The sequence below is a fragment of the Manis javanica genome, chromosome 10 (genome assembly GCF_040802235.1).
Source record: "Manis javanica isolate MJ-LG chromosome 10, MJ_LKY, whole genome shotgun sequence".
In the NCBI taxonomy this organism is placed as follows: Eukaryota; Metazoa; Chordata; class Mammalia; order Pholidota; family Manidae; genus Manis; species Manis javanica.
Genome location: NC_133165.1, coordinates 25072717 through 25096974, shown reverse-complemented (window position 1 = coordinate 25096974; position 24258 = coordinate 25072717). Strand labels below are relative to the sequence as shown.

Sequence of the window (24258 nt, the reverse complement as noted above, 5' to 3'; positions counted from 1 at the left end):
ATCATCCCAAATCAAACTGGACGTGAGAAGAGGCAGTTTACAGCAATATAAACTAGTGCAGAGGGGTAAAGCGCAAAGACTCACGCAGAGCAACAAGCCCCGAGTGGTTGCCCCTAACTAGGCCCCCAAGATCCCATCTCTGTCTCTGCAGCTCCCACACTTCAGAAATTCAACCCAGGAGTACATCCATATTTGCTGCCAACAGTGCCTGTCATCTCAGGTAAAGGGCCCTGCACTGCACCCTTGGGGACACGGTGGTCCTGCTGAGCAGCTGTCCCAGACAGCAAGCCCAGTGGAGGAGCGGGTCCATGTGCAGAGAAAGGGGTCCACCGAGTCCCTGACTCCTGCAGGGGCAGGAGTCTTGTGTTTTCTGAACACATACTGCTAACACTGATTCCAGACTCAGTGGGTGTCTTAAAAACAGCTTTGCTGAAGTTACCTGTCAAAGAAGCCACTCCTGAGTCCTAGAACCCTAGTTTCAGTTAATGCACACAGCGTGCAAATGCCACCACAGCCATTTTAGGGCACTCCTATCACCCTAAGGCCCCAGCTAGGTGCCAGACCCCATGCCACCCCCAGGGAGCCACTGCTCTGTCCTTTGGGAGACGTCACATGCACGTTGTCTTTCATTGGGCATGAGGCCCAGAGACTCGTGCCTGGGTGCATGTCAGAGCTACACCCCTTTATACCATCGATGACCCTCCACTGTGCACATGGACAGCCCCTTGGCTGATGGATATCCAGTGTTCCGCTTGGGGCTGCTGTGGATATGCCTGCAGATACTGGGGGCACAAGCTTTCATTTCTGTTGAGCACATTCTGGGTGGAACAGCTAAACTGATGGTTAACATTTCAGCAAGTCTCTGAACTGCTCCCAAAGTGGCCGCACTACATTGCCTTTCCACCAGCAGGGTTTCAGCCTGTCCATACCCACACCCCGTTCTGGGTTTGACTGTTGCTAGTTTAGGAAACAGCTCGGGCTGGTGTTTACACTGCAGGATGGGCAGCAGAGGGAAGTCTTGAGGCCCCGGGTCTGAGAGGATGACTAACTTCTGAAGTCCGATTCCAGACTGTCAGGTGCCTGGAAAGCCTCGTGTTCTCTGCTAATCTTTTCTTTGAAAACATACTTGCAGTCCTTTGGCAAAAAGCATGGAAAGACAACGTAAGTGGTGGTGCAGCAAAAGGGCAGGCAGACACAGCCATCAGCCCAGCTCTCAGCCTCCATGGCGGATGACTGTGTGAACAGAGCCTACGAAGCCTCACAGCACACAAGGTGCAGTGCTCTGTGGCCAATTTGTTTTCACAGTTGAAACAATGGAGAAGGTTTGATGGTGCCGCACACCCATGCCGAGGTAAGGAGGCAACTCTGCCATCCTGTGTCAGCATGAGGGACATGTGTGGATATGGGGAGGAGCTGCATGAGTAGGGAGGATTAAAACAGCAGCAGATTCAAAGTTCACGCTCTGTGCATGAGAGGCAGAGGAGGCCGAAGGAGCAGTGCTCTCTGGGGTCTGAGGGTCAAAGTTCAAATCCTTGCTCAAAGCATGGTGAGACTCATCCGTCTGCCACCTCTCCTCTCCAAGTGCGCTCAGCCGGCACGGTGCCTGATGAAGAACCATGGACTCTCCTAGGAGCAGAACGATCTCAAAATCAAAATGAAAGGCAGACTCCTCCCAACTGACACTTTGCCTTCATCGTGGGAACTCGTGGCCCCTTCTGCATGGCAGTAAGGAACTGTGATCTGTTCTCCCCAGTACTGGTAACTCTTCTCCAGGAAGACACACCAAGAAAACAGAGACAAAATGTGGCATAACTCAGATGAGTGCAACCTCGTGGAAAAGCAGCTATGCTGATAAGCACACTCGCCTGCCTCTGTTCTGCGGGGTAACGATGGTAAGTTACTGCAACTGGGGACACCGCGGCTGCGCACACAAGCAAGTTGTGCACACCTCGGCCTGGAGCACAGGGAACACAGCCCCTGGGGTCACATGTCCTCCATGTGCTCAGTGGATGGTAGCAGAAATGGCCTCGTGGGGCTCTGGCACTGCCTGAGATGGGGTGAGTGCAGCATGATGCACATGGGCTCTGTGATGCTGAGGCTGCCTCCCTCCCTGGGGGATTTGAGGCTCCGAAGTAATCAGGGTGATGCTGTCGACCTGTTGTTTTCCATGCCATTTTGAAGGCTAGTTCCCTCCCAACCCCATGTCATTGCGTGACCAGCTGCATTGGGACTTCAGTAGGGGTCTGCGTGGGCACCCGAGCCAGGCGCTCCATACAGTTCTGCTGTGCTCAGAAGTGCACGCCTCACTGGGGACCACTGGTGCACAAACATCAGGCGTCTCGGTAGAGCCCCTGGCACTGAGACAACAGCCTGGCCAAGCTCTGGGGGCACTTGGCCTCAAAACATGGTGAAGTCCCCACTGTGCTTTTGGTTTTCTTTTCTTTGTTTGCTATTATTAATGTATAATTACATGAGCAATATTATGGTTACTAGACTCTCCTATTATCAAGTCCCTACAACATACCCCATTACAGTCACTGTCCATCAGTGTAGTAAGATCCTATAGAATCACTAGTCTTCTCTGTGTTATACTGCCTTCCCTGTATCCCCACCCCACCCCCGCTACATTATATATGCTAATCGTAATACCCCTTTTTCCCCCTTATCCCTCCCTTCCCACTCAACTTCCCCAGTTCCTTTCCCTTTGGTAACTGTTAGTCCATTCTTGCGTTCTGTGAGTCTGCTACTGGCCTCTCCTCTGCTTCTGATTTTCTCTGCACAATGTAACATTTCTGACAACTTGCATTTAGGACCCCATGTTTCCAAACATACAGGCAAAGTAGACCAGGTCCAAGCTCTCAGGCAGAACCTGAGAGCACAGAAGGGCATTGTGCGGAGAGCAATCTGCATTACAACGCTATTTATTCAAAGGTGGTTACACTCACTACTAATGTGGGCATAAAAAGCCAGCTCTGCTCTCCTATGTTGAGGCCTGGCTAGCTACTTGCCATTGTGAAGGGCTCTGCCTCTTTCACCCATGCATTACCAAGCAAATAACTCTTAACAGATGGACAATCTCAGAGTAGAAAAGACTCTAGAGCTGGGGTCACCACCCAGTCCTGCTGCAGGTGGTTTGCAAGCACAACCAGCAGAGACTCAGACATGAGCTTGCACCCCCCACGGGGCGAGTGCATCGCTCAGGGAACAACTGACAGGTGCCCTTCTGACGTCCCACATGGAGCCTGGATTAAAGGTGCAGTTAATGAGTGTGGTGAACAGGTATATTTCTGTGCTATGCACACCTTATTTTCTTAGGAAAGGAGGGAAATTAGGCTCTGATTAGGCCTCAATCCAGGTGTGACTTGCCTGATTCCCTTGGCTACTAGTGGTGAGCTCATCTGGTCTTGTCTGTGATTCAGCCACAGTTAGATTGTCCAGGGTCACAGGTAACAGGGGACACATCACCCACTCACCTGGTACCCGATGAGATGCCTCTGTCCCTGGTGCATCTTTTCAGATGCTGGGATTTAGTGTAGATAAGTCTGCCCTTTGGGAGCAAATGTTCAGCCCAGAAGCAGCATGACTACATCAGCTAAGGTGAGTCAGAGGGAGGAAGTGGAGCAGGGAAAGGGGAGGTTTCAGGGAGATCTCCAGGTGGGTGAAGCAGGAGCAGAGACCCCAGGATGGGAGGAGCAGGCATGGGGAGGGAGCAGTGCCCAGCAGGCCGTCAGGGAGGATGACCTGCCATGCAAGGCAGCCCACCAGAGAAGGGCTGCAAGATACTGGTCTGAAGACAGACTGTACCCAGAATGTGTGAAGAACTCTCAAAACCCCCTAATAAAGGAGCGAACAACCCAACTTAAATATGGACAAGAGTTCTGAACAGACACTTAACAGAAGATGTGTGGATAAGCATGTGATGTAAACCCATGGACAGATGCCCAACGTCACTTGTCTTTGGGGAATCACAAATCAAAACTGTTCTGCAGTCCCACTGTGCGCCAGCCTGGGCGGTAATGTCACCACCAAGGGCTCCCGCTTGGGAAAGCGGCATAGCGGCTTCCCACAGGGTCTATACATGACCCCCACACAGCCAGCAACCCCCGGGCATTCCCCTGGGAAGATGAGAAGGTACATTCATGCAAACGCCTGTGCACAAGTGCGTCTCAGCCTTACTTGAAGTCACCCCAAAACTGGAAGTGACCTGAACGTCCTCCAGGTGGAAGCAGATAAAAAGCCTGCGCATCCGGGAGACAGACTTGGCCAGAGGGGAGACCAGCTGCCCCAGAACCCGTCCTCCGGTGCCCAGTGCCCAGTGGGTAAGCCAGGTGAGAAGTGCCCTGTGCTGTGATTTGTCGGTGCAACATTAAGACTGAGCTGTGGGGACAATGAGCACAGCACTCTACCCCAAGGCGTGAACTTACTCATGCCAGTTACTCCACAATTTAGAAAGGCAGCTGCTCTGAGGGCTGGAGTCTGGGAGAGGTGATGTCACGGGCTCATGGCAGATTGCCAGTGGGGCCAGGGTGGGCCTCTGGGGGACAAATGCATAGGATCTGACTTGGGCCCTGAGGAGGAACAGCAGGGGACTGTGCACAGGTGTGAGCAGGAAACCTGGCATAGGCCATGGTGCAAATGGACAGAGGCCTTTGCCCTGAGAGGAAGGGCTGCCTTTTACCTGTGGCCCATACACTGTGCACCACAGTAGAGGTACAGCTGCACCCATAGAGGAAGCTCACCAAAAAAGCTCTTGGGAAATGACAAAGCATAGCCCGTTTCCAAAATCCCCACCACCACTGCCCGCAGCAGCTGCCTAGCTTACTGTGCCCTTCTCTGTGCTGCAAGACCCAGGGTGGTGTACTTAGAGCAGCAAGGTGAGAGCCTGCCGGGGGCTTCAGGACCCAGGAGGCCATCTGCCTCCTAAGAGCAGCTGGCCCAGAGGAGAGGCCACTGGGAGGAGCGACACTGGGGTGGGTGGGGGCGGCGCCCCATTCCCCCTGCTGCCTGCCCGCGTCAGGGGCTGTTCCTGCCCACAGGGGCTGTTCCTGCCCACAGTGCCTCTCTGCCGGCTTGCTGTGGTGCCTGGCTCTGGCCCAGGCTCAGCGCTCTGCAGGAGGGATGGTGTCCTCCCTCTGCCACTGGCCGGAGCTGCTGCCCAGTCTGCACACAACCCTCGGTGTACAGGTTCAGAACCGTCCCAAGATGGACTAGCACCCCCCACCTCCGTGGCGTCCTGGGGCTGCACTCACCTGGAGAGGGGTGGTGGGCTGGGGGCGGCGAGGCAAAGTCAAGCTTGTCCTTGAGGTCGTCCTCATTCTCCCTTTGCCACTGCAGGCCGACCTTCTCCCAGAGGCTGGCCGCCTCGCACCTGTGGCACAGCACACACGGGTCAGAGGCTCCTGCAGGGGCAGGCGGGCCCATGGCGCTCAGTCCCTGAGAGACTATGCCAGGAAGCTGTGGGGCTTTTCAACCTCTTACTAGAGTACTGAAAGGTGACCACTTTCTGAGCATCTGCACAAAGTACTAAAAAATGCAAAATCGTTTTAACAGCCATGGAGACCTTCTGTATGTCACGTGCTCTCAGCACAAAGGGAGAACAGGGCTCCCTGAGAGGCTGAAGCTGGGAGAAACCACACCGCTGCAACAACTCCTCAGGAAGAGCAAGTCCCTGAGGAACCAGAGAACAGAGGAACGCAGCTCGGCCACGGCAGAGGCCTCCAGCGCCCGAACAGGAGCCCAGACAGTTGCCCAGAACCGCGGCCGCGCCCGCCATGTCCCCACTTACGCGATTTCGGGTATCTCGTCGTCCAAGCTGCTGAGCAATAGCGGGATGAGCTTGTGGAAGAAGGAGTAACGGTCCCGCAGGTCCAGCAGCCAGCCCCCCACCACACAGGTCACTGCCCGTCGGACCTGCTCACAAGAGAGGAAAAGGGCTTCAGGCTGAGCAGGGACGCTGTGGATGCTGGATGAACCGTGAGGCTGGGGTCCCAGAGCCAGGGTCGGTGCTTGGCAGCTCTGCCGTAGCCCCTTGGGGCCAGAGAGGCGGCATCAGGGCCATGGGCCTTGCTGGCTCCTGCCTGTGAACTCAGGGCCTGGCCTGGTGCCCTGCGGGCTAGAGCAGGCCCCACAGGTACACAACATGGCCTGTTTGTGGTCTTCTGTGTGCGGCCTCCTGGCCGGGCTGGGTGCCATGTCACCGTGGCGTTTAAACAAGCTGTTGACTAGTGGCTAGGAAATGGCTGCTTGCAGAGGCCACATGGCCAAGGCCTCTGGCCCTTGAGCCCCAGGAACACCTGGGGGTCAACAGGGCACCCCCAGTGCTGCTGCTGGATCTGAAGAGGTGTCATGCATGCCACAGCCCCTTACCCAGTGCGGAGAAGAACCGAGCACAAACAGAGCTGCCACCCTGAACACAGAGCTGAGAGAGGATTCCGCATTCTGAGTGATCCCGGGAGGAAGCAGATGGGCAGGTACAGAGCCAGGCGTCCCGTCCTGCAGGAGCCCTGGTGTGCCTGGTACCACAGCGCTGTCCCACCCAGGGCCGCCACCTGCAAAGCCCTGCAGTCACTCGCGAGGCTGCTAACAGGGGCACCTAACAATGGGGGTGCCCACAGGCACTTTGGGTGGCACGCTCCAGCAGCTGTGGGCCCGAGCAGCAGCACGCAGGCCAGGGGACAGGCTCCAGCAACATGAGACAACGTGGCCATGCCCCTGCTGCTCTGGAACCGGGGCAAAGTCTCCTCTCCAAGCTCATTTTCCCTTCCAGAAAGCGAGAGAACAGGACATGTGTCATTGTCTTTCCCAAGGGAGGAAAGCCCGCAGCACAGTGTGGATGCCGGCGGCCAGTGTAGACAGGGCAGGCCACGAGGGGTCAGAAAGCCTAGGAGCCACTTGCTGAAGAGTTAGAGCACAAAGCAGAGGTGGTAGTTACTGACACAGGCTGGCTGTTAACAACCCAAAAAACATGAGGACCTGAGGAGAGATGCTCCCAACAGCGGGGTGCCCTGCGGAAGCTCCCGGAACCCAATCGGCCTCAGACCAGCTGCTACTGGGACAGTGGATGGGCTGCCCTCACGCTCAGGGACGGCTGGAGGATGACTGGCCTCAGAGCTCACACCCTGACAGGTCCTTGCTTATCACAAACCACCTGTGGCAAGTGGCCAACTCCAAGCTCGGTCAACACTGTCGGCTGAAGGCTCAAAAGGCTGTCAGGCAAAGGTCACATGCTGAAAACCCAAACTGCACCTGGCTGGTTGCCTAAACCTGAGAGTGAGCAGTGCCTGTGCAGGGCAACACTTGGGCCCCAGGAGGTTCTGGACGCAGCAGAGGCAGTCGTTGATGTGGAAGCCCACAAGGCTTGTGCCCCTCCCCACTCCCTGAGGGGCCACACATCCAGGACAGCCACCTGCCAACACCCCCCCCCCACCCGCCACCATACTGGGCATCGCTTGCACGGAGTAGACTCCACGCATCCCACCTGCTGAGCTGGGGGAGCTAGAGGGCCTTGCAGCAGCCTTGAGCTGGCCATGTCAGAAACCCGCAACTTCCTGCTGTCACGAGTCAAATTACTTTGTTTCTTTCAGTTCAGAAAAACGGCACTTAACAGTGTTGCCAAGTAATAGCTTAAGCAGGAAACTTCAATAAAAAGAAGCAAAGTGGACTGAGAATTGTCATTCTCCTGCATTAGGGTGCTGGGCTGGGGACCCCACATGTAGTCCAGGCTGCCCATCAGTACAGGGGCACCAGAATCAGAGCAGTGCCAGCGCCCTGATGGGAGAGCTGCCTTGCAAAGCTACTCCGAGCTTCCCGAGTCTGGGCTTTGGGGGCTGGTGGGAAGATCCTCCTGCCCAGCACCTGAGTAACTGTCTCATGCAGAGTATTTTCAACAGCCTTCACTCTGTCCATCCATGCTGACCAGAGGCTTTGAATTTTAAGCCTCTTACCTCATTTTAAGTATGTTCACCTCTTGAAAACAAAAGAAATCTCTAATGGCATCAAGATATTTTAATAACAGCAAATTTTGTTTGAGACATAGAGTATTCAAATTCATTTAAAGAAGAGTTAGCTTTGAATGCAGCACTCCAGTTTGAAAAAAACAGATGCACCCCTATGTTTATCGCTGCACTATTTACAATAGCCAAGATATGGAAGCAACCTAAATGTCCATCAGTAGATGAATGGATAAAGAAGATGTGGTACATATACACAATGGGATATTACTCAGCTATAAGAAAAAACAGATCCTACCATTTGCAACAACATGGATGGAGCTAGAGGGTATTATGCTCAGTGAAGTAAGCCAGGTGGAGAAAGACAAGTACCAAATGATTTCACTCATATGTGGAGTATAAGAACAAAAGAAAACTGAAGGAACAAAACAGCAGCAGAAGCACAGAACCCAAGAATGGACTAACAGTTACCAAAGGGAAAGGGACTGGGGAGGACGGGTGGGAAGGGAGGGATAAGGGTGGGAAAAAAGAAAGGGGGCATTACGATTAGCATGTATAGTGGGTGGGGGGGGCACCGGGAGGGCTGTGCAACACAGAGAAGACAAGTAGTGATTGACTGTGAACGGGTATGTGGGGGGAACTTGGTGAAAGGGGGAGCCTAGTAAACATAATGTCCTTCATGTAATTGTAGATTAATAATACCAAAATAAAATTAATTAAAAAAAAAAAGAGTTAGCTTTAAAGGGGCTTCACCTCAGTCTGTAATATTTTTGTTTTGTAACCTGAGAAAATGTTAGCATAATATTAATTCTGTTGTGGGTATGAATACCCACTGAATTCCTGCAGTTCGTTCCTTTCCAGTCTGATATTGGGGGGTGGGCAGGTGAGGGGGCACTCTACTCTGCTGATTGTTGAAATCCCCTGCCCCAACAAAGTGACCACCCAGAGACTGCCCCCTCCCGACAGCGACTGCTTCCGCTGGTAAGTAAGGTGCTCTGAGGAACCAAGGACTCGGCCTGTTCAGGGTCACACAGGCAAGACCCCACCAACAGGAGTCCTGGTTTTCCAATATCTGCACCCTGGATGCCTTCGAGTGGCTGGAGTGATGGGATACCCTCCTCTCACCTAAGGCTCCTCCTCATTCAGAGCGTCAAGTTCACCTTCCGCCCAGCCCTGCACCCTGCTATCCCCATCATCCCTGACACCAGCAAGGTTTTTGCAGTGCATCAGACCACGTCTCTCCCAAGACTGAGGCAGGACCTACTCACTTTTATGCTCACCAGGGTGATGGCAGAGGGTAGGTGGGCTACCGAGCTCCCACTTGCCAAGCCTGGCACCCTAGGAGCTTCAGAAACAAACCACACGAAACACACACAGTCCTGTCTTCTGGCTGAGCCGTCATCACCTGCAGTTTGAGCAGCACTGGCAGAGGGGCTCCTGAAGGGAAGGGATCCCTGGGGCCAGAGGGCTCCAGGGTGCTTATGGTTGCTCAGACCTGAGCCTGTAACCTGAGCCCGATGCTCTTTACTTGGATGTACGCACAGTAGGATGGGACGGCCTTTCTGGGCCACACCCCCTTTCCACGTTCCCAGGACTGGGGACGTGAGGTGACAAACTGCAAAGGGAGAATTCGGGGCCCTCCCTGCTTCATTTGTAAATTTGTAAGGTGAGATCATTATACCCCCTCTTCATGGGGTTGTGGCAGGGGCCAAACCAGTCCATTCAGGGGCGCCACTTAGAGCAAGTTCTTTCTTGAAGACAGGCCCTTGCCATGTGGTTCATGACCTGAGCAGCTGCTCAATTTTCTGAAAGTCACATGGCAGCAAGGATTTCACTTTCTGCACAAAGCATGGGGGGGACCCCCCATGGCCTGGGCTGTCCCAGAGAACATGGGTCTGCCAGCCGCTCAGCACTGTTAGAGCCCTCAGAAACATCAACGTGAGCGCAGGCCTGACACAAACATGAGGGCAGTATGGAGGCTGCACCCCAACGCACATCAGAGACTCTGAGGTCATCCCATTAACATGACCCCGGTCAGTGTGAAAGCTGGCAGGCGACTGCTGAGCTGGATTTGAAATCCCCTCAGTCAGCCCAGAAAACCATATGGTGCAAACCAAATCCCACTGGGAAGAAATTAAAATGAAAATAATAATGGAGAACATTTGTTTTTGGAATATTAAATAAGAATAAGAGTCATGGACAGAAGTTTCACAAAATTCTGTCACCAATAAGCCACAGACTCCGCTCTTCAAGGCACCAAAGAGGAGGTGGCTGTCTGCTGACTTCCTCACTCCAGGTGGGAACACAGCCGCCAGGGGCCCAGCACCCAGGTTCTCAAACCAGCAGCGTGGCCTTGGCTTCTGCAGTGAGCTGTCTGCAGAGCTGCAGACGCAGCGGAGTATTTACAGGGAGCCAGCCACATGGTCACGCGGATGGGCATGCAGCATGGTGCACAGTGACGGCTGTCCCACACGGCTGTTCCAATATCTTGAGGAAGACCACTTGGTCTGTGACACATGGAAGGTGCTTTCCACGTTGGCCCTGCGTGGCCTCAAGCTCCAGGAGGCTGATATGCTGTCCTGGCCAGAGCAAAGCCCCTCCTTCCCCTGGGGCCGGCCCTGCCCTGCCCCTCCTCCTTGCCTGGCAGGGCCTGATTCTGCTGGGGTCTGCCAGCTCCAGGAGGGGCCCATGGAGGATATGCGCACTGCACCTCAGCTGGCCGTGTGAGACAGGACAGTTCATGCCAGGGGGCCTGCCTCCTGCCCAGAGGCACATGGTGCAGGCAGAGCCAAGTCCCCTCCCTCTAACTCCCCTGCTTCCTCAGACAAATGTTGGGAGGGAAACACTCTTATCATTTGCACCATAAGTGAAAAGAACCTTTAACATCTCTGTAAAACTGGAACAGCAACCCTGACACCTTCAGTCTGTTAGTGCATGCATGGTAACAGAGCAAAACCACGTCATGAGTCACATGAGTGGAATGTCATGCATATGAAATAGACGACCTGACAACAAGCACAAGGAAAGAAGCTCAACACGAAGTCATCAGGAAAAGCAAATCAAAACTACACTGAGACCAGCTCACTCCATTAGAAGGGCTATAAACAAGCATAGCCAGACAGTAAGTGTCATGAGAATGTCGAGGCTGGGGCCCTCACACACTGCTGGCAGGAACGTAAATGGTGCAGCTTCTGCAGGAAAGTCTGCTGGCTCCTCAGTTACCCTATGACCCGGCTGTGAAATGGCCAGAGGTGGCAGAGGCAGGGACATCTAACCATTCTGGAGGATGTCAAGCATGACCCATCTCTCCTATGTGACTGGAGCCCACGCCCCTCCATCACTCTCCTCCTGCAAAGGTGGGCCTGCCCACTGAGACCTCTGCTCTGCCCCTCTCCAGGGGTCAGGGTTTTGAAGTTTTATCAGTCAACTGTACACCCACAGCATGCCCTCTGAGCTGGCTTCTCCTAGTAAAAAGTTGGGGTTCTGGTCTGCATGTGTGTGTCTGTCTCTCAGGGGGTTCTGAAGCCTGACAGAGCCAATTCCCTCAACGCACCAACCCAGCTGCACACTTCCCCCAGATCTGGTTTGCCAACCACTGTGACTCTCAATTAACCTGCATCATTGGGGCACATCAGAGATGCTTCTGGAAACTGGGGAGCACACACCCTTTAGATTTTTCTCCTAAAGGGAAACTGTCCTCTTTCATATCCTTGGAATTAAGAATAACAAACATGTTAAATTCAGCTCTCCTGGGGTTTCTCAAAGATGAGAACCATGCACACCTGTGACTGGGAGAGAGGAAAGGATGTTTGGTGCAGCGTGTCATGTTTGTAAAACCAGAGAAAAGGAGTGAGTTACCAAGGGCACAGGGCTTGGGAGGAGGAGCCAGAAGGAAGTCCGTTACCTGGGGGACGTTGTCAAAGAGCCTCTGAGCAAAGTGAGGCAGCACCTCGTCCACTGACTTCCCATTGCTGAACTGGATCACTGTGCCCGTGGCCTCGATGGCAGCCACCCGCACCTTCCAGTGCTGGTGGGAGAGGGTCTGCATCAGGGGGCTGATCAAGGACTCCGCCTGCATGTGGAAATGGCCTGTGGGACGGGGACCTCAGTTATCATGCTGCTACCTGTGGTCCCTGTGCCTGAATTTCCCTCCTCACTCCACTGTGGTCTCTGCTGCAGGCACAGCATGTGGTTCAGGCCTGCAAGCACTGCCTCGTACCCCTGGCACCCAGAGAGGTGCAGGACAGGCGTGTGACCTGAACAGGCACCCTGTGACTGGGCCTGAAGAGGGCCAAAGGGAAAAGGCTGGGACTTGCCCCGCCTCAGCTAAGGCTGTCAGGAGAGCCCCAAGCGGCCAGCAGCTGCCAGCCGAGCCCAGAGCCTGGTGCACACACTCCCACGCCAGCTGTGCCAGATGCCAGCACTGCTGCAGGAGGCTGGACCTGCACTGCTTCAAGGAAAGTCACTCCACTTCCTATCTGTGAGGTTCTCAGAGAAAGTCACAAGCAGAAAACATCTTTGTGATAGCCGTGCCGACCCTCTGGTTTTGGAGTTCTGACCTCAGTTCTGCAGCTGCTCGAGATCCACCAGAGAGATGGCTACTTGAGCAACACCCTGGGCACGTTCTTTAACTGGAGGTCTCAGATCAAAGCAGGATCTTGATCTGCTACTGCCCAGTGTGATGGTGGTCTAGAGGCGAAGCCCCTCACCTGGGAGTGGGTGCAGTAGAGGGGGCAGTGCGGAGATGGAGAGATGCTCCACTCCAGTGAGCACCTGCTACATGATGTGGGTATAGTGTGCCTGGTCCTGCTCTCCAGAACTTACAATCCGGCGAGGGCAAAGGTGGGAAGGCACGAGAAGCAGTGCCTCCTGGTGATGCGCAGACCAGGAGAGAGGGGTCCAGAGTGATGAGAAGTGCAGAGCTTGTAATGCCCAGTGGCCATCTCCAGCCCAAGCCACATCCACTAGAATTTTGCACCATTTGGATCCAAATACAACACGCCCCAAATGGAAACCTCAACATCCCCTTCAACCCATTCTTTGACTCCTGCCCACCCAAACCTCATCCCTCATCCAATTTAGCAGGAAACCCTGTCAGCTCTGACTTCAGGACACACCAACATTGTCCTCCATCTCTATTACCAGACTGCCCTTCCAAGTACCAGCCAGCACCATCTTAACATGGATTGGCTATGGCCCCCAACTGGCCCTGTTTCTCTCTAGCCACCTCCATAATCCATTCTCCACAGCACCAAAGTGATCTTTTAAACCCAGAATTTGAGCCTATAATGCCCCTTCCCAACGCCCTCCACTGGCCCCACTGTAACCCGAAGGGGCCTTACCACTACTCCCGAGCCCTTCATTCCCTCCAGCCACTTTGGCCTCCTCTTTGCCCTTCAGATCTGCCAACCTTACTTCCCAAAGCTGGCTTCCTCTTGGCCACCAGTCACCAATCTTCAGGTTAAATGTCCCCTCCTCCCAGAAGCCCTCTCAACAGGAATAAATAAGTAGGTGCTTCCTACCATTCCATACAGATAGCAAAGGAGAAGTAACTGGGGCAAGTTTCTGCAGAAATGGCTACTCAGGAAAAGAGAAATGTCCTGATGAGATCAGTTTTTAAAATAATGTAGATTGGATTATAGGAAAGCAGGGAAGAGGAGGCCTCCCTCCATTAAGTGGGACAGCAGTCCAAGCCAGAGAATACAGGACGCCTCCCTACAGAAATGTGAATGAAAAGAAGCCAAACAGAGCAGCGTGTTTCTCAAAGTGTGTTCGCCTAACCACCCGGATTAGTCACCCCGGCGAGGTGCTGAACTATCGATAAGAACGCTCCCCATCGCAGGTCAGCTTAAAAGCAACTTGAACAGTAGTTAAACCACGAATCTGCTTCCTGAGAACCACCGGATGGAGAAGGGCGGCGGTTGCTGCGGAGGCCACGGAGGGCACCCCGCTCGGGGCAGCGCAGCACCCCACCCTCGCCCGCCCCGGCCCGGCCCACGGGCACCTGGCGTGGCGCGCGCCAGCTCTGCGGCGCACTCGCAGCTCTCACGGCGCACGGCGGCGAAGGGGTCCAGAAGCGTGGAGCGCACTGCGCGCACCGCATCGTCCAGGTGCGGCGCAAGCGCGGCGCCGCACAGGCGCACAGCCAGGGCGAGCAGCTGCACCAGCGCCAGGCGCAGCTCCTCGCAAACCTCTGGCGGCCGGCGCCCGGGCTCGGGGCCGGCCAGGCGCGCGGCAAGCGCAGGCAGCAGTCGCGGCAGGGCTTCGCGGGGGCGCGCTGTGCGCCGCAGGCCCAGCCCTAGCAGGTGCGTGGCCAGCGTGCGGCAGCCCTCGGCAGGATCGGCCAGGCAGCGCAGCAGGCGCGGTAGGAGCAGGCGCGCCCACGGAGCTTGGAAGGCGGAGGCAGCGGCCGTTGAGTCGGCCTCCTCTAGCGCGCGCTGCAGCGCCTCCAGCGCGCGTCGCCGGCCCAGCTTGCTGTCGGCCTCTAGCCCGGGCAGCAGGCGGCTCACGGCGCGGCTTAGCTCCGCCGCCTCCGCTGCCTCCGCCGCCTCGGCCGAGCCCGGGGCCGCCGCGGCCTCCCTCGCCCCAAGCGCCGCCATCCTCCCCGCGTTGCTGGTCGTTAGGGGAAACTGGCACTTTTGCGACGGCCGCAGCGCGGATTACGGCTCGTCTTCCGGTAGGCTCCGAACACAACTTTATTGGCAGCTCGGGGGCGCAGACAGCGCACGGCCGGGAACAGGGGTCAGGCCGGGGAGGGAGTGGGCGCGAAAGCCGGGGGCGGGGCTCGGGGCGGGGCGCGGAGCGATGGGGCCGAGGTCGGAGGCAGGCCCCCGAGGACGTGGGGTGCCGCGGAGGTTCCTGTGAAGGTAACTCAACAGCTGAACCGGTGGGGACAGGGTGGCTGCGGAGCTGCCGAGGAAGCCGCGCGAGCGGCCCCTGGTGGGACAGTGGGGGATGAGTTGGGTCTCCAAAGTTCGCTTGCCGGCGTCCTGACAACCGGGACCTCAGACCCTAAACTGGGAATCCTCTGCCAGCAAGACTGTCCTCAGGAAGGGAGGAGGAATAAAGATACCCTCTCACAGAGGTAGGCTAATAGAATTGTCGCGAGCAGGCTTACCCTTGGTGCCTGGTTACAGGAAGCTCTCCAAGCAGAAAATTGTAACAAAGTTAAAGATAATGGGAGTTAGGGGGAGTTAAGGAAAACAGAAGTAAACATAACCAAGCATTTTTCCCCTGGTGAGTTTCTTTATCATACCTGATTGTTGAAGAAAAATTGTAACTATAATGTGCTCATTGTATGTGGAAGAAACGTTTATGGTAATTACATTTGAAAGTGGGGAGCATGAAGGAGCATAAATGGAAGTAAGGTTTTTACACTTCCCTTGATGTGGTCCAGCACCGGTACCAGCAAGCTGGCCGGTTGCATATGATGCGGTGGCGTCTAGAGCAGCACCAACAAAAATAAGCATAGTGATGTACTCGGAAACATTATAAAGCAGAAGTCTAAAAACCGTTCAAGGTTCCCCAACAAGGTACAAGAAGGAACGAAACAAATACCAATGATAAAGTGGCAGACATGAACCCTAATATGCCAATAATTAAATGTAAGTGACTGGTTTACATTTAAACCACTCGCTAAAGAAGAGATAAGCAGAGTAAATAAAAAACCCACCACCTATATGTTGTCTAGTATGTGCTGAGACGCCAAAAACCATAACAGGTAGATTGAAAGGGAAAGGATGGAAAAAGATCATGTAAACATAATTTTTAGAAAGCAGATTGGCTATCTTAGTATTAGCCAAAGTAGACTTCAGAGTGAGGGAAATTTCTAGAAAGAAAAAGAACATTAAAAGGATAGATGGACCAGAAGATGCAGCAGTCCTAAATATGTATGTACCAAGTGACAGACCTCCAAAACAGAGCAAAAATGGGTAGGGCTGAAGGCAGAGAGACCCACAGGTGTAGCTGAGAGCCATTCTGTAGAGAACTTGACAGCCATTCAGGGTGAGCGCAGGGACATGGCGGACCCTCGGGTTTCCAGCTCGGGCAGTTGGACAGATGGCAATGGTGGCCTACCATGATAGCCTTTACAGACTGGAAACACTGGCAGATGGCCAGCTCTGCAGGGCAAGATCATGTCTGGTTTGAGGCATGTTGATCGCTAGGTAGGTTCCAGTTCTGTAACAAGGGGTAGCCATTCACCCAAAACTCAATGGCCTCAAATGGTGTTTATGAAGTTAGCAGACCCTGTGGGACTGGGAACAACCCATCTGCTCCATGATGATGGCCCTGTGGAAGGCCTGGGCTGTCCTGGGAGCCACAGCTCCTCTCCATGTGGGCGGGTTCCCTGGGGTGTGAAGCCCACTCTCCTGCCCCCATACTTACGCTTGCTGTGAGGTGTGCTAGCAAAGCACCCTGAGGCTTGGCAGGATTCCGTGGTGTGAACTAGGCTCCTCTGATGCTCCCCTCCACCGGTTCAACCTTCAGTTTTCTTGGTTCCAATAAGTCAGTGACTACTCCCCTGTCCATTGCAGACTTCCAAAATTTTGTTAGGGTCTTCTCCAGTTCTTCCTGCCTTTGAGGGTTTGTGCCTCTCATAACAAAATCCCTTTGTTGCGGTTTTAGTGTGGTCTTGGGAGAGAGTGAAAAGAGTTCATCTTTTACAGGAAGATTTAAAATGTTTAAAGAAAATAAATAATTATTGAATAGGTAAGTAGGCATGTGGCAGGCAGCTCAGAAGGTACCCAAGAGCACATAGAGAGCAAGTCTTCCTTTCTCCCATATACTCACAGCTCCCCGTCCCAGAGGCAGCTTGTATCATTACTGTCTTGAGTGTCTTTCTGGAGATACACTATGCCTGAGTAAACACATACAATGTTAGTTCACCTCTTAAATGGTAGCATATGACACAAAGCTTCATAACATTCGTTGTTTCTATTTTTCCACATATGAGCATACCCTAGAGATCAGGTAAGGGTAGTTCACACAGAGCTGCCATGTCCTTTTTAACAGCCACATAATATTCCATTATTTGGATGTGCCATGATATATTTCATCAGACCCCTATTGATGGATATTTAGTTTTTTCTTTCCAATCCTTTGTTATTTTTTGTGCCCTTGGGAAAGTATACAGATGCACAGATATATTTGCCCATGTGCACAAAAATGCATGAATTAAGGATAGTCACTGATAAATTTTTTGTCAAATTATTGATAAATCTAGCAAGTGAATGGCTAGAATAGATAACATATGCATTTAAATTTTTGATAGTTTTTCCAAATGGGCGTCTATAAGGCTATATAAATGTACATTCCCACCAACACTATGAGAGCACCTACTTCCCACACTCTTATAAAACTATCAGACTGGGAGTTTTGCTAATCCAATAGGTAAAAAATAGTATCTTTGTATAGTTTTAGTTTGCATGTTCATATATTTGGAGTGAAGTTGGGTATTGTCATGCTAAGGAAATTAGCTCTTTGTGATACGTATTATAAATGTTATTGTTTTGTTTTTCCTTTTAATCTGTTTTTTTATGCAAAAAATTTTCATTTTTATGTATTTGAATATACCTACTTTTACAATGATGGCTCCTGGATTTTGTATTATGCTTTAAAACGCCTCTTCTGCCTCAAGAGTGTAAAACATCTTCCCAATTTCCCTTCTGTTACTTTTATAGTATTAATTTTTACATTTAAATCCTTGATACCATCTGAAATTTATAGAGTGACATAGGGACCAAACTTAATTTTTGCCCAGTTGGCTTTTTAGTTCTCCACACTAATTATTGAATTATTATTTTTCCCACTGATATACAATGCCATCTTTGTCATGCACAAAATTCCTGTAAATGTTTGGGTTTATTTCTGGACTCTATTCTAATCCCTTCGTGTCTGTCATTCATATGCCAGACTCATGATATTTTGAATCTTTTATTTTCATGTATTTTCATGTATGGCATTGCTGAATATTTCATGCTTCCTTCTGTCTTACTCTTTTTGAGCTGTTAAAATGAAAATACCATAGACTGGGAGGCTTATAAACAGCACACACAAGTACCTTTCAGTCTGGGGCTGGAGGGCCCAGGTGCCAGGAATTCTGTGTCTGGTGAGGCCAGCGTCCCGGCTCACAGGTGCTGTGTTCTTACTGTGTCCTCTTGGCTGAAGGTTGAGGGGGGGGCACTCTGGAGTCTCTTTTATAAGGGCTCTGATCCTATCAGGAGGGCCCCACCCCACAGCTCGTCACCCCAAAGCTCTGCCCTAATCCATCACACCACTGTGAATCTGGGGATGAGGGCAGTGTACGCACTTGCCCAGCCGTTTCCTCTCTCCTTGCACGAAGTGGATTTTGCATCAGTGGATGTAGAGTTCGGCTCTTTCCCTTGATTCCCCTCAAGAATTAGTTACCAGTTGCTGCGTCATGAGTTACCACAAACTTAGACACTGCTTATCCATGGTCAGGAGTCCAGGCCACCTGGGTCCCACAAGGGCTACACCCAAGGCCAGAGATGGGGGTCTCACCCGGGGCTCCAGTGCATGCCAGCTCTTGAGCACTGGCGTCCTGCTGCCTGGCCTGCCCACCATGCCCCCAGCCCCAGCAGGGAGTCATGTCGAAGCCAGACTTCAGTGACCTCTGTGGCAAAATTGTGTGAGATTTGCATCCCAGACCTACACAATGAGCCATTTAAAAGCCAAGTGTCGGAGAACGCTGTCCTTGTGAGGGTCTCCTGCCCCCTCTGCTGGGTTCCCACCACTGGCTCCCTCTGCCTCCCACCTCGAGCTCAGGAAGTGGCCCTCTCCCATGTGCTCTCCTCCTCATCTTGTGCCGCCTGTTGACCTCCCTACAGGCCACCTGCACTGTCTGCCCCACAGAGGGATGAGCCCACTGCCCGGAGTGGATGGGGCTGGGGGATGATAACTCAGTGTTCATGGACCCCAGGCCCTACCGTGGGCTTCTCTGTTGGGGGGAGTAGCATCCACCATGATAGCAGATTAGCGGCCCCTCCAGGGAACCTTCTGGCTGGCCCAGGGTGAGCCATCATCTCCATCCCCTGGGGACCTGAGGGGCTCATGGTCAGTGGCAGGTCGGAATCTATACCAGCAAGGCTACCCGGAAGCCCTCCTTGACCACAGTGCTCCGCAGGCCCTCCAGTGGCCAGGCAGAGTGAATCATCTTCCAGCAAATATTTGTCTCCTTGCCCCTAGAGCTGAGGACTATGAATGCCTTCCCTGGGGAAAGTAATAGGGCTGAACGCATGGGATGGGCTTCCCCGCTGGTGGAGGGGACATTCTCAGACCAGCACTAGGACTTCTAAATGGAAATCACCAATCACCAGTTGCATGTTTTCAGTAGAAGGATGTGGCTGCTTGGACACCCTATAATTGGCAGGATTTGCCCTGCCAGTGAGGTGGTCATCTTGCTGTGTATGCCAACACTGTGGTCCACACAGTTTCATGACTGCTCTGTGAGGGACATTCCTACCATCCTCACTTGGGGCTTGTCCACTGAGTGTCCAGTTAGATTCCCTGGCTGACCCTATGCTTACCACCTCCTCTTCTGTATCACAGATCACTTTGTGGGGCGTTCTGTGCAGGGGAATTGTGTATGCTGCAGGTGTGTTCAGTGGGGTGCTTCTCTGTTACAATGGGCAGACAGCTGCCGGGTGTAAGCAGGGATGGCATTTACTGGTTAACACCATTGGTGGGTCAGATGCAGGGTGAGCTTGGACACAGTTTGGTGTGCCCTGGTCCCCTTTCTCTGCAATGCCCTTTCCTGCCATCCTCTTCATGTTGCTTTCACCACTGGGGGTTAAGCAGAGAGTGAGCAGGACATTTTGGCAGTGACCCCCACTCTGCCCAAGTCATGGAGGAGGACAGCGAGAGACCTGGGAGCTTGCCTGCTGCTGGGTCCAAGCCCTGCCTTGCACCTGGGGTGAGCTGAGGGTGGGAGTTTGAGTGTAGAGCTGGCCTGAGGCCCCCGGGAGGTTGGCGGGAGCTGTTGCCTGGGTGACACAAGCATAAAGCTCAGAACAAGTCACATCTGGGAGTGGCTAGGGACCATTTCTGGTGTTGCACGTTCCCAGCTAACTGCCAGCCCCCGAACCTGGAGGTCTCTGCCTTGCAGTGAGGCTGTCCGGGGGCTCTCTGCCAGGGTGAAGCATCCTAGCAGGATAAGGGCATGTGTGTGGATGCCTCGGGGTCAGAGGCCGTCCTCAGAGAGGGGCTCCCCACCCCCAGCGCGGAGGTCGCGTGCCCCAGGGAGTTCTGGGAGCAATAGCTTCCCTGGAACATCTGCCCCCCAAGCCCTGGCCATGTTGTCACCCTTTCCACCAGGCCACCCAGGAGCCAAAAATAACTGGACGAGGGGAGTGGAAGAAAGCAGGCAGTGGAGGCTGGTCTGCAGCAGCTCCAGGCAGGCCTGAGCCCACAGATGGCCAGGCTTTAAGTTGGTTGTGGAATGAAGTTTTGATTCAGAGAAAACTGCACCCTGAAATCACGGAAAATGATCGTCTTCCAAAAGGTGTAATCAGGACAGGTGTGAATGTGCCTGAGATGTGGGCGGGGTCAGGAGGCACAGGGCGAAGGGCTGGGGGAGTGGAAAGGAGCCCTGGTCTGTCCGCCCTGGTGTGGGCTGGCCCTTCCCTTCATGCAGGCAGGAAGGAGCTGGGCTCAGCCCTCTGCGAAAGCTGGCCAGTCGTGGGTGCCGCATGTGCACAGCTGAGCCCGGTGGAGCAGAGGTCTTTCCCTTCAGGGCTGGGTGCCCCATCCCCTCTTCTGGTATTTAGACCCCACTGGGGAAAGTGTGAGGCCCCCAGATGAGGAGATGATAATTCTGCCACCACTGTGTTAAAAGCGGGGAAACACGGCAATGGGCAACAGGAAATAAGGACCAGCCCTCCTCGGCCTGGGCTGGGCAGGCCTCAGCAACACCTGAAGAATTTAGGACGACCTATGATTTCCCACTGGGCATGGGGTGAGTGGGAAGCTGGTGCCCTTTAACCACGGTAAGGAGATTAAACTCGCCTCTCCCTGGGGTGGTCTCGGCCTCCCGGCCACCCCCTCAGGCCGTGAGTTAGAGACAGACCCTGGCGAGTGGGTGCAGTGCAGACAGCAGATGGAGACCCAGGTGCGAGCAGCGGGGGCCCTGGCCATTCCCCTCTGAGGCCCCCTAGGATGCAAGCAGCCAGGGTGGGTGGGCAGTCGCGGGTCCGATGGGGGCGAGGCGGGGCACAGAGGGCGGGGAGCGGCGCGTAGGGCGCCGGCGGGCTGGCGGGAGGCCGCGTGCGGGGGCTGGGCCGGCGCGGCACGGGGGCGGACGGAGGGCGGCGCCGCTGCAGTGCGGGACCGGTGTGCAGTCCCCGCGTCTCCGCGCCGCAGCCGCAGCCGCTGGCCTCGGGAGCCGCGCGTCCAGGTACCCGGGGCTGGGATGGGGTCTGCGTCGGAAACCGCGGCCTGTCCGGCATTGGATGTTGGCCCGCCGGGGGCCCCAGGAAATGTGGGCCTTTGGGGAGATCACCCCCTTGGCTGGGCCCGGACCTGGGGCGCCGCTGTGGTCGGGGCGCGGAGGCCTGAGCCGGGCCCAGGGTTGCAGGGATCGCCTGGCAGCCCAGAGCTCCGGGCCTGGGTCCCGTTGCGAAGCGCGCTGCGTGGGGCCCAGGCTCCCGGCGTCTTGGTGACTTAGCCTGAGTAGGGTGCCGAGAACGCAGCAGCCCTGCCATTGTTCTCCATGATCCATCCTTGCAGAAAGACCCTCCGCTGGATTTCTATTGTTTTTTCTTTTCTTTCCTCCGAAGCAGGCCCCCCAGGCCTGTAAAGGCGCCTCTCCAGCTCTGACAGGTCTGGCCTGTATTTACCTGCCACACAGTGGTCCTTAGGAACAGGGAAGGGATGGTGGCAAGTGAGACCGGATCACGGCAGGGCTGACACACAGGGCCTCACCCCCGCCCCCCATCACTTAGGAAATCTGTTTGGTCCTCCTCCATTCCCACAGGATCTGTTTAGAGGTAAGGCTTTTGAGGTTTTTACGTTAGCAATCAGCCAGCCCATCAAAATGGAAGCTACCAACAAGTGCAGAATGAAACACCTGCCACTGGGGTGCATAGCCATGTCGCTCAGCTGTGGGATTTGACCCAGCAATAAGATGCACGTTTGTAAGACACGGAGCGCTGCCGAGCCTCCCCGCAGCTCATTCTGAGTGTGACTGTTTTCCCCAGCAGGAAGCAAGAAGCCAGGTCACCATGGCCTCCCCGTCCCTGTCATCCTGCCAGCTGGAGGACGAGAGCCTGAAGGGATGCGAGCTCTATGTTCAGAAGCACGGCATCCAGCAGGTCCTCAAAGACTGCATTGTGCACCTCTGCGTCTCCAAGCCCGACCGCCCCCTCAGGTTCCTCCGGGACCACTTTGACAAGCTGGAGAAGGTCAGTGGCTTCCACCATCTGAGTTCCCCTTTGCAGGGTCCCGGTCAGAGTGCCGCCAGGCCTCCCGGCCACCCGGTTCTTGGGTGAGCGCTGAGTGCCTGCAGGAGTGTCATGCCTTGGCTTCTCCTGGGAGTGCAGGCGCAGAAGCCAAGGTGGGCTGACCTCGCCAGCTCATGCTGGGGCCTCCTCCCAGCCACAGAGCACCCTCTTCCTCCTAGGGAACAGCTGACTGATGGGAGCTTGGAGGCTCACGGACAGTGTTCTCCTCAGGGCCAGAGATGGGGACCGGGTCTGGTTCTAGATGCCCTTGGCATGTGGGGCAAAAAAAAAACAACACTGACAGCAAATGTGATGTCTGATCCCATGTCAGGCCGCGTCTCTGAGGCTTGGCAGATGCTGGGAGGGGAAGCGTCTCCAGACAGCAGTGGGGAAGCAGCTGCCGATCCTCCCTCTTCTGAGGAGAGATGCCCTCCGTGACAGTACCTCCCACCCCTTCCTGGGTTTGTTTGTGGGGCACAGTTGGGAAGCAGGACGTCGGGACCCTGGCCCCTAGCCCCCGAGAGCAGGCTCCCTCCTGCCTCACTCTGCCTTGCTACCCTGGACTCTGTGTGGGTGGTGCCCGTGTCATTCCCCTTGGCCTTGTGTCAGAGCCTGACCGTCCCTGTCCCTCCTCTGCCCCTTGAGGCGGCTGCCTGGGAGCCTGGCTCAGGCCCCGGTTGCTTTGAGGCATTTCTGAGTCCTTCACCCCCTGCCCGGCAGTGTTTTACTTTTGACAGGAGCCTCATCCAAAGGAATGAATGTATTTCTTCCCTTTAAAACAGTCTGTTAAGAAACATTTTAAAGTAAGGCATGCCTCTTAAGGAAACTTGGGAAATTCTAGTCCTCTCCACCTATTTCCCTCTCACACATTGCATTTTTTTTGAAACACAGTTGTAATCACATCAAAGATACAATTTTTTATTTTGTATTTTTTTTTAATTCTTCATAGGTCTCCCTTTAAGTGACTGCATAATGTTGTGTTGAGAAGATAAAAGTTTTCTTGACCTTCCCCTTGTGATTGGATAATTGAGTTGTTTACAGTTTTTTAAATATTAAAAACAATGTCATACTAACATATTTGTACATGGATTTGTTTTTTGTCTATGGTATTGTTTAGCTTTTCATAAATGCAATTACTAAAATTCCAAATGGACTTACTAGGTCAAAGTGATATTGCTGGTCTTTCCAAGAACTTTCCAAAATGGGGGCATCAGCTTACACTCCCACCAGCAGGGAGTTTGATCATTGGTCTGCATGCCCTGGCCAGCTTTGGCTCTTTGGACTTAAAAAGCTGTGTTTTAGCTGATAATGAATGGTCCCTTGGCTTCACCCATTTTCTGGGGTTCCCTGTGAGGTCACTGTTGAGGGGGGCAGTCCCCAGGGCACTCGTTACTTGCACACGTGGAGAGGAGAATCAGGTAGGCAGCCATGCACCCTTTCCCATCTCGAGCCTCTGCTTCCTTAGCACTGGACTTGTTTGTGCAGGGACATCCCAGCCATGTAACTCATCTCCCGTGGTGCTGACCAGCAGCCCAGTGGGCTGTCTAAGGCTGAGTCCAAACCTGGGCTGAGGTTCCCTGCTGGACATGTCTTGCCCCCAGGGGTCATTTGGCAACGGCTGGAGTCGTTTTGATTGTTTGGCTTAGTGGGTGGAGGTGCCATTGTCATTTGGGGGCCATGGAGGCAGGCCACACGGGCCACTGGTTAGGGTGGGGAAGTTTGGGCCATGCTGGTGGACAGACATGGGGTGGCAGGCATAGAGCAGGACCCTGGGGTCTGACCTGGGCACTGATGGAGGGGGTGCCACTTGCAAAGGAGGGGACAGTGGAAGGAGGTAGTTGGGGAGACAGGTG

At 54.1% G+C, this 24258-nt stretch overlaps 2 protein-coding genes across 7 annotated transcripts in view; one reads left to right on the top strand and one right to left on the bottom strand.

The window, feature by feature from the left end:
• Nucleotides 1-14623, bottom strand: part of DNAAF5 (dynein axonemal assembly factor 5) — a 45762-nt gene extending 31139 nt beyond the window's left edge. The window contains exons 1-4 of the mRNA XM_037008945.2: nucleotides 13954-14623; nucleotides 11854-12038; nucleotides 5786-5910; nucleotides 5250-5368 (exon numbers count right to left, since the gene is read on the bottom strand). Of these exons, the coding sequence (XP_036864840.2) occupies nucleotides 5250-5368; nucleotides 5786-5910; nucleotides 11854-12038; nucleotides 13954-14548 (1024 nt within the window). The 5' untranslated portion in view covers nucleotides 14549-14623. The remainder of the gene's footprint in view (nucleotides 1-5249; nucleotides 5369-5785; nucleotides 5911-11853; nucleotides 12039-13953) is intronic.
• Nucleotides 14120-24258, top strand: part of PRKAR1B (protein kinase cAMP-dependent type I regulatory subunit beta) — an 85714-nt gene continuing 75575 nt past the window's right edge. Inside the window, exons 1-2 of one of the 6 annotated variants that reach the window (XM_037008949.2) lie at nucleotides 14120-14254; nucleotides 22166-22366. In XM_037008949.2, coding sequence (XP_036864844.1) covers nucleotides 22187-22366 — 180 coding nt within the window. In that variant the 5' untranslated portion in view covers nucleotides 14120-14254; nucleotides 22166-22186. Of the gene's footprint in view, nucleotides 14255-14892; nucleotides 15034-20744; nucleotides 20923-22162; nucleotides 22367-24258 lie in introns of those variants that run through there. The other 5 variants (XM_073214888.1, XM_037008969.2, XM_037008953.2 and 2 more) reach the window with 5 other exon arrangements.